The sequence below is a fragment of the Heliconius melpomene genome, chromosome 6, assembly GCF_056956725.1.
Source record: "Heliconius melpomene rosina isolate 202511_hmr_F chromosome 6, ASM5695672v1, whole genome shotgun sequence".
NCBI classification, from domain to species: Eukaryota; Metazoa; Arthropoda; class Insecta; order Lepidoptera; family Nymphalidae; genus Heliconius; species Heliconius melpomene.
This window is the reverse complement of record NC_140394.1, coordinates 1,690,856-1,700,330: the sequence shown is the minus strand read 5'-3', so window position 1 is coordinate 1,700,330 and position 9,475 is coordinate 1,690,856. Positions and strand designations below refer to the sequence as shown.

The window sequence follows — 9,475 nt, the reverse complement described above, 5'->3', positions numbered from 1 at the left end:
GTCCAAGGGAATTATAGGTTTTGATTACGCGGCGAATTTCGTATAAAAAACTACACTTAAATGGGCGTACTTTTTCTGTTCATTTAGTAAATATGTCATAATTTAAAGATAAAAATCTGTCAAAAGCTACTTTCTAAAACTCATGGAGGCAAAAAAAGACATTTTAGTACAAAATTACTAAATTTATTAAAACAACTTAAACCACCATCGCCAATACTGTCATAATTGCTAACAATAATACAGACACGAATACACTAGTAGCACTATCTCTAGCAGCTGCTAATATGATATCCGCGTTGGCCGTGCCCCACCGCATGTTGTTTCTGGCTGAGTTTATTCCAGACATTGCGCTGTTATACTGAGATGTATTAGATTGAGTACTTTGTAACCATTCTTCATACTGAAAATATATAAGTTTAATTAATTTTTAATTCTAACGACAATTATTGGTGGTGCACTGGCGGTAGGGCTCTATCGTGCAACTGTCGAGAAAGGCGTATTTAATATATTAATTTCCTCGCTCTGGTAACGAGGCAAATCGCGGCGTTGAGTATTGCCACTCACTTTTTCTTTACTAAACAATAATTTAATTGCAATGTATCATTTTATATAAGTATTGTTGAAATTAAAATGGAGCCACCGTAGCGTCATTATTTGTCCGCTTACTTTTGACGATGTCGAGAAACCCTTCTAAGTTAGTTAGTTGGTTATTTCTGCCTATCCTACAATGAGGGATAAAGCTTGAAGATGAAAAATAAAATTAACACTTACTTCAACTAGTTCGTCTTCCTCTAGGTACGAAGCTAGATTTGATAGAGCCGTATGCACAGGATTAGGAGGAGCATCTTCGACGTAACTAAAATACATACATATATTATATGTTTTTGTGATAGTAATTCCATATTTTTATCCAAATTACAGCAATATAATAAAAATACAAATATATATATTTATTATTTTTTAAATACTTACGCAACTCTCATCGCGTCTATATTGGTCTTGACAAACTGCAATACAGTATAAGCATTCTCTTTATTGCCGAGCAAGGCGTAATTAAATGAATTTACTTTATCATGGTAGCGAACTGACTTGGATAAAGTTAACTGCAAATATCTGTAGGAGGTAAATGAAAATTCTAATTAATATTTTCAGTAGTTTTTAACACTTTTTCCCGAATTGGAGAGGTTCTGGTGGTGAAACTCTGCGTTTTCCACGTTCTGTCTGTATTTGGCGTAGAAATGAAAATTATTGTTTTAATGTTCCTCGAGTGAGGAATGAACTCAATATGAGTGAGAAAATACTGTATTAAAATTAAAAAAGTCAGTTTTACCTCGTTAGTAAAGCAGAATCTTTAGTCGCCGCCAAACCTCTTAACATTTCCAGCTGATCATTGGCAAAGTTAGAATTGTTATATCTGCCTAACAGAAATTCGAAATCCTGAGGTCCCCCATCCCTTAGACCTGCTATATATACATGACGACGAATGCGAGGATCTACCCTGTGATAAAACGGTAACGGTAGAAAATAAGCGAAAAAAATTGTTCTGTGCTGTAAGCTGCCAGCTGCCAGTTGCCGTAACTAGCATGGCAAATAATTGAATTTATTATAATTATTATTTTTTATCCAAAATTTCTTATAAAAAAGCGCTTAAATGGAGTATGACTATAGCCTAGTATATATTTATATATATAAGTATATTCTAATCTAAATTTGATAAAATAGTAAATTGAATAATATGTGATGTATTCCTCACCAAGCACTTTGGTCTCTCATGTTTACAAATTTGCTTCTTGAATCCTGGTTACAAACTTCATGACCAAGATTACAAGCGAAATGTAAGACTTCTTGCCGTAATAAGCTTTCGGTGACTGTTTCATTTGATTTTGGCTCATAGCCTATAGAGTTGATCACAGTGTCCATATAACTTAGGAGATACGACTGAAATACAAGATCTCTTTTCATTTTTCGGTTCTTGCTGCATCAGAGTAGACAGAGGTAAGCTAGGAATCGAACCCACGATCTATCGCACTTACAATTACATGATTGTGCCCCTGTGTCACGACTGGCCTCGAAAAAAAGTTTTAAGATAATCATTAGAGATGGGCATGCTTAAAGATTAACAAATATATTTATTAAGATTTTTAGTTTATGGAACAGCATTCAACTATTTTCTAATGCCAAAATACAAACACATAAACCAATTAAAATAATTTCTCTTAAAATACACTAACGTCAAATGTAGCCTGGCTATCAGGAAGATGTCGCATCCTATTCCTCAACCAGCTGTACCCAGTTATAGCAGCGTCCCACACGTGATAATTAATTTCATTTCGTAAGAATTTTAAAATATTGAAGCCGAAGGAGTGTGTCAGTTTTTGCGATCTCATCAATGCGAATACATCATTGACAATCTGTAACAATTAAATATGTTAAACAGAAAAAAAATAAAGGTTATTATCAAAATATGATAACCTTAATCCTTAAAATGTTATCCCAGTTGAAATAGCGAATAAAAATAAACAAAAATAGAAATTAATTTAAAAAAAATAAGTAGGATAAATATAAACATTTAAAGTTTTTAAAGAAATACGGGCCACGTGTGAAAAAAAAACCATTATGTCGGCGAATGCCGTTACTTTTTTAGGTTATCTTTCTAAGCAATCTGTAATTCATGAATGATTTGGTAGTTGACATCATTAATTACTTGATAAGTAATTCTCCGTGTTATTGATTATTTGCAAATATTTATACCTATTGGATAATTTGTCAATCAATTTAAATCTGTCGTCGTGGTAGATTCAGAGAAAATATAATTTATATATTTATTTATATATTACGAAGCAAAAGATTGATTACTGGTATTTAATAGTTTAAAATAAAAAAAAGGCACGTAGGATTTAGAACCTATTGAGGAGCACTAATCGGGGATTTTTCCAAGTTTCTTCAAGCAATGAAAATAAATGAAATATAAAATCTGATTATATTCATATCTTACTTCTTATAAAAGAAAATTATTTGCAATTGCACCATAAAGGCATCCAAACTAATAAATACAATGTATATTATAAATATTTTCAATATACCTTAATCTCGGTTTTAGTATATACTTACTTGAGCTCGGTTTAAGTAATGAATAGATTCCGGGTCGTCTAACAAAGCCAGGGATATTAAATTCCAAGTTTTAACATCGTAGTTGACTCGATAGTGTCCTGAATGTAAGACATTATGTATGAATATTAGTACAATGTATCAGATGAACTTAATTAATAATGTAATTACTCATTAACGTAAACCTATAAACACATTTACATATATCCGTCGTCTGATTGTAAACGCGACGGCTGTGGATTTGATATCCAATATGAAAATATAATTATTCAATTTCTTCGATCTGATAACAAGACGTGAATTCCGCCATCCCTAAAATTGGGAAGAAGGTGGAGAACGGAGTATCTTGATATTAAGTCCTCTCTGCCTATACTTCTAAATATGTATGTGCCGGATACACTTATAAATTATCAAGTTGACGAGTATTTCAACAGTGAATTTTCCAAATGAATTTAAATTAAAAGAGAAAAACGAATTAAAAAAAATCAAAGAACGGAATTACATTCAAAGAACGTAAATCAATGCCATTGTATCAAAATTAAGTTACATACTATATGGTGATGATCTACATAAGCAATATATTCCTTCCTGCACATTTAATTCCATCATGCAGCTTTAGCTTCCAAGGAATGGAATAGATTACAAAATTTGGAATAAGAGTATTATATTAATTCTCCTATACTATACTATTCAGAAAGCAGACGATGTGTAAAAAATATTGAATTTACCGTTTTGCTTTAAGTTAAAAATTATCCACTCTTCGGTGGGAGGTGGTATTTGAATGACAGCTGTTTTAGTGCTCAGCATATAAACTGGTCGAAGATTGTTGAAGTTCGGATTAGATTTCCTAGCGAAGGTGATAGGGATGGGATAGATTTGGTCTGTAGGACTCGCTGATGCGCTTTGAAAGTATCTTTCCTGAAATAAAACAGAAAATATCAATAAGTGTAATAAAATATAGTAGATCATTCGTTTTAATCTACCGGGGCTTACGAAAGAATCTATTTCCATCTAATATATATACTAAAAGAACTACACCGTTTCAAAAGAATTATGTTTAAGTAAAAAACAATACTCAAAAACTTAATAGTAGTATTAAGAAAAAATGGTTATATAATTTTTCTAATACCTGCGTCAAAGTTATTTCTCCATTAGAATAGTCCACCTCCACTGTCAGAAGAGGATATCCGGCCTCATTGACCCAAATACGATAGAATTCCGTAAAATTAAAATTTGGATATACGCTAAGTGAACCATCCTCCACTATAGCCTGATTGAAAGCGTTGAACAAATCGTATTGATCTGTTGCTTTATAAGGACTGGAAAAATGATAATTCTATAATTTATAAGAAAATTTTTTTTTAGCTTCCCATAGCATAGCAGCTTGGCTTGAGGGAACCTAGTGTTTAGAGACTCCGTTCCTATAAACATGGCCATGATTTTCATTGGCCATGGTTCAGTCTTCACTCAAAGTTTAGAGTTTTCATTTCGTGGTACTGAATTACGTCACTGCATGGCACGGCACGTAATATCTCAAATCTGAGTAAAACGAGTGTCAAGAGTGTTCTCTTAGTCTCAGGAAATATATTAAATCAGAAATCATTAAATAAACCGTACATTTAATTGCTTAAATAATTAACATTATGCAATTAGCAGTTCGATTGTATAAATAAGTTTAACAACGACTGACAGCCTTTTTATCATAATATTGAAAAAAATTGACTTCGATATATTTTAAGATTTTATATTTAGTTAAATATCAGATTTTAAGGATAATAAGATTTAATTCAATTTAAAAGTGTATTGGAGCAAAAAACATGTTCATTTCACTCGTCTTTCTAAAGAACTGCTGTAATGATTATTGTTAAAGCAAAAATACAAAACTAAAAAACAAATGGTTACTTACTTATCTCTTAAGAAATATTTACACGCTTTCCTAAAAGTGTCAGGTGTGATTATATTAACTAACATTTTTAAGAAAGCCGCGCCCTTAGAATAACTGATGGTGCCAAAGTGGCCAGTAACTTGGGCGGGTGTGTTGACATCATGGTTTAGAGGAACAGTGGAAACACCAGAATCAAAAGATAAACTGTTCTGTATGTATCGAGAGTTAAAATGTTCATGAAGCTCGTATTGTGGGAACATCTAAGACATAAATATTTAATTTAATATATTTTATAAATAGATCATTAATAAATAAAATACTTAAGCAGTTTCGTATATGTTTCTGAAATTTTTATTTATTAAAAAAGATTATCGGAGGAGTAGCTTGTTTGTATCTGAGCTGAGCTGAACTATAACTTACCTCATGTGCGGCGATATATCCAAAGTAGCTAGCGAATGCTTCGTTTATCCAAGTGTTACTCCACCAGTAGCAAGTGATCAAGTTGCCGAACCACTTGTGAGCGAGTTCGTGCGATACTAGCGTGGTAGCATAATGTTCCACAGACATGATTGTTTCACGTGGATCAATTATTAAATATAATTCCCTAAAAATTTAGAAAACAAATAATATAGTTTTCAATATAAACAAAAAAAGGGGACACCTATATAGTACTGGTTGTGCATATTCATGCATAAAAGTAAACATTATCTTAACACAGGCTTTTCTCCGATTTTGTTTAAATTATTTGGACTTCTATACTAAAATAAGAATATATTGATACTTTTGGTTAATTTTATTCAAGTTTATATAGTTTTTGCGAACATCTCATATCTTACACTTTATACAACGAGACAAATATAATTATGTTTTTATCCAGAAAGAAATATTTAATTGAAGTTAAAACTTTAAACTTTTTTTTACCTACCTATAACTGACCATGCCCCAATTTTCTGTACCAGCAGATGCCCAATCAGGTGAAGAAATGTGGTCGTTCAATAAATTTGGATGAAGACTTGAGTACGGAATATTGAAGTAATCATCAAAGAATTCCGTCATTTTGACAGTCAATTCTAAAGCATGGTCTCCTAAGCCTGCTGTATTAGATCTACCAATAATTCTTATAGCAGGAGAGAATGATGTATTGCTAGCGATCACTTGGAAAGTTTCGCTAACCAAAAATGTTACCAGGTACGAAGACATAATTGGGGTAGCGGTGAAATGATCTACTACGCGACTGTTTGCAATCCTGGAAATATCATTGTAATGTATTTATTGAGCTGTAATTTAGCATATCAAATTAATAGTAATCAATTAATATAATAATATTAAAATACTAGTAATTAAACATTATTATTTTCTTTATTTACTGCAAAGACACGAACCGGGCGCATTAAAAAATATTTTCTTGCCTTTTCTACAATATGTAAAAAATCTGCAGTAACAAAGTTACAAATAAAAAAAATATTATCAAGACAATTATTTGTAACTTAAAAAAAGCAAACTTCTTTAAATCGTCATATTTAAAGTAATTATAATAGTTAATGTAATAAAATATAATAATAATAATATAATACTTTATTGCACAAATAAGAGAGAAGAAAAAAAAATACAATTCATTAGAAATACGATTAACAAGTGTGCAATGGCGGTCTTATCACTAAAAGCGATTTCTTACAGGCAACCAAAGAAAAAACGGAAGGATTAAATTTAGAAAAGAAGGCAGAAAGTACATAAAATATATAAACCAATATTCAGAGAACACAAAATAGTTAGAAAATAGTTAGTAATAAAATTAAATATTGTTAAAGTAAGTTTATAATTTTTTATTTGGTTTATAACTTTTTTTTTATTCTTAATATTATAGTACTTACAATTCGCTTCGGTCAAGAGCAGTATTAGAAAAAGTTCCATTGTATCCTAAAGGTTTAGACAAATGAAGTTTGAAAGCTGCCTTAAATAGTGGCTCGTCCCAACAAGGAAACGCCTGCCTCGCGTTGTAGGGTTGGAAATGTGTAGTCGCATATATTCTATGAAAGAATTACATCAATTATTATGGTTAAGTTGGCATTATAAATATTTTATAGTAAAATATATTTGAAATCTTTTTAGAGAATTGAATAATATATCCCCATTGGCAAACTAAGCAATTATTATATATCAATCAATACTATATTTGGTTTGTTAAATTTCTTACCTTTCAACTCCATTACTGTCTACATACCAACCTCTCCATATACCCCTCTTCATTGGACCTTCATTCATTTTATTACTATACTCAATATAAAGGGAATAATTTGATCCTAATACAAGAGATTGTTGCAGATTTATTTTCAAAAAATGATATTGAGGTTCCAAAGAATATTCATTGAGTAATTCTTGACCATTGACGGCATTAACTCTTACTGATTTTATTGTTTCAACATTAGAGTGCAATACAATGTTTGATACATTCTCTTGCCTTGCCTGAAATTATGTTATATCATAGTTGTAGAAATCTCAATGAAATAAGAGTATATAATAATTCCATATTTATGTACTATATTAAAGATTTTCTTTGAAACTAATTGGTTTTCATAGGTGCAGTTAGTTTACGTTTCACACAGTGAAATACAGCAACAGAAAATAAAAAAACATACCTGAATAATAATAGTTTCTCTACCATCGAAACTAAACGGGTGATCAATTGCCTCAGCAAAATATAAATCAATGTATATATCATACTCCAAGGGCACCACGTTTTGGGGTAAACGGTATGCTGTGTCTGTGCTCCGAGAAACTGTGCCATCCGGAATATCTATAGACTCTTCTATTTCTGATATCCACAAAGGATTATCGGCACTTGTGGTAGCTAAGACCACAAGGCCTATAAAAACGTAGAAAAAGGACATTTCTGTAAAAATACAATATATGTCTATAGTTTTTTACTTTTTAATAAGAAATTTCTCGTCGACGTATTTTACTAAACAGCGAGACTTATTCAAAGATCTGTTCTTTATATTATAGCGGTCCGAGCATGCCAGTTGAGCACAAAAATTCAAAGATGTAATATTATGCATACTCGAATATTAATTAACAACGTCAGTACTGTCAGTCACGCAGTTATTTCTGCAGAGGAGAAATATCGAAAAGCCTATCGTTCTAATTTCAGGATTGTACCTGTATAAGTGCTCGAATCTTTTGACATAGATGCTTGATGTGTTCTGTGCTTCTAGCGACTACAGAACTAAATGTGTGACATAAATTTTAGCTTGATACCTCCACGTGATGTGGAAACAGACGAACAGCTGGACAGCAAAGTGATAAGGGTTCTGCCTTTACCTTTTGAGGTACGAGACTCTTAAAAGTAGCTTCACTGTTCAATTCAACACCGCGGGTGCTTACGAATGCAAGGAATTGAACCCCTAGCGTTTAGAGACAGACGGTGTGCATCTGTGCCACGATGGCCTATACTAGGAAGGAAGTATAAACTTAAATATTAACACTTATATCTCAAATATAATTTTTTTCATTAAAATAAACTTACCTGATAAAAATGTCCTCATCAAAGCTTGAATCGAGATAAAATGAATCCAATTATTGTTTCAAAAACCTTCGAATCAATAAAACGGTGATAAATATTATAATATGATAATAATTAATCTTTTGATTGTGTTTCGATATCGATCTTAACGTAATATACTGATAATAATATTTGGAGAATTAAATTGTTATTACTTATATGCTGGTAATATATCCTTGATATCGAATGTACGTCAATATACATTATTTACAACCTTGTGTTGTTTTTTTTAAAGAAATGAAAAGATTAATTTAAATGATAAATTTGCAGCTTCCATGTAACGGCGTCTAACTGTAAATTGGCACAATTTCTTTTTGCGGCGTTGAATTCCGCCACTGCCACAATGCACCTCTAAAATTCGAGAGGGAAGTAAATACTAAACGTCTAAGTTTTCTCTACCTAACTACCTTGCTTTATAAGCGGGATAAAGCTGAAAATTATTAAAGAAAAGTTGAGCAAAAGATAAAAAATTGTGACGATATAGATCTATCACATTAAATAAGAATGAAAGTGTACAGATATAAAATGTCTAAAAGGACCCGAGGCGAGAGCTCCGTACAAATTTCATGATTGTAGGTCAACGGGAATTGATTTATAAAATTACGCACATTCATTTTGTAAAAAATTAACTACAAATACAAGTTTACAAAGTTTTTCTGTTATCTATATATATACTAGCGACCCTATTGCGGCTTCGCCCGCTTTTACTACTGGATTATTCATATAATGTATGTTTGCAAAGCACTTAAGATAATGTGAAAATTAATTAAACCCTAATGCAACCCGCATTTTCGTAGTTTCAATAAGGATTTTCCAATTGTTTTACACAGCAAGGATTTTTTTGTAGGTACCGTAATTTTAAATCTGTGCTACTAATCTTTTCAAGTACTTATGAAAATATATTTAAATTAGTACTTTTAGAT

At 31.4% G+C, this 9,475-nt stretch overlaps 1 protein-coding gene across 1 annotated transcript; it reads right to left on the bottom strand.

Moving 5' to 3' along the window:
* Positions 1-173: 173 nt before the first annotated feature.
* On the bottom strand, positions 174-8,608 carry LOC146538027 (membrane alanyl aminopeptidase-like). Its single transcript, XM_085187094.1, has 16 exons — positions 8,517-8,608; positions 7,630-7,883; positions 7,188-7,456; positions 6,865-7,020; positions 5,919-6,239; positions 5,414-5,597; positions 5,015-5,253; positions 4,238-4,427; positions 3,837-4,026; positions 3,112-3,209; positions 2,232-2,411; positions 1,754-1,938; positions 1,331-1,498; positions 973-1,113; positions 772-856; positions 174-400 (listed from the first exon to the last, which is right to left on the bottom strand). The coding sequence occupies exons 1-16, from the start codon at positions 8,533-8,535 to the stop codon at positions 197-199; spliced, it is 2,883 nt and encodes a 960-aa protein (XP_085043220.1). The 5' UTR covers positions 8,536-8,608; the 3' UTR covers positions 174-196.
* Positions 8,609-9,475: the final 867 nt, after the last annotated feature.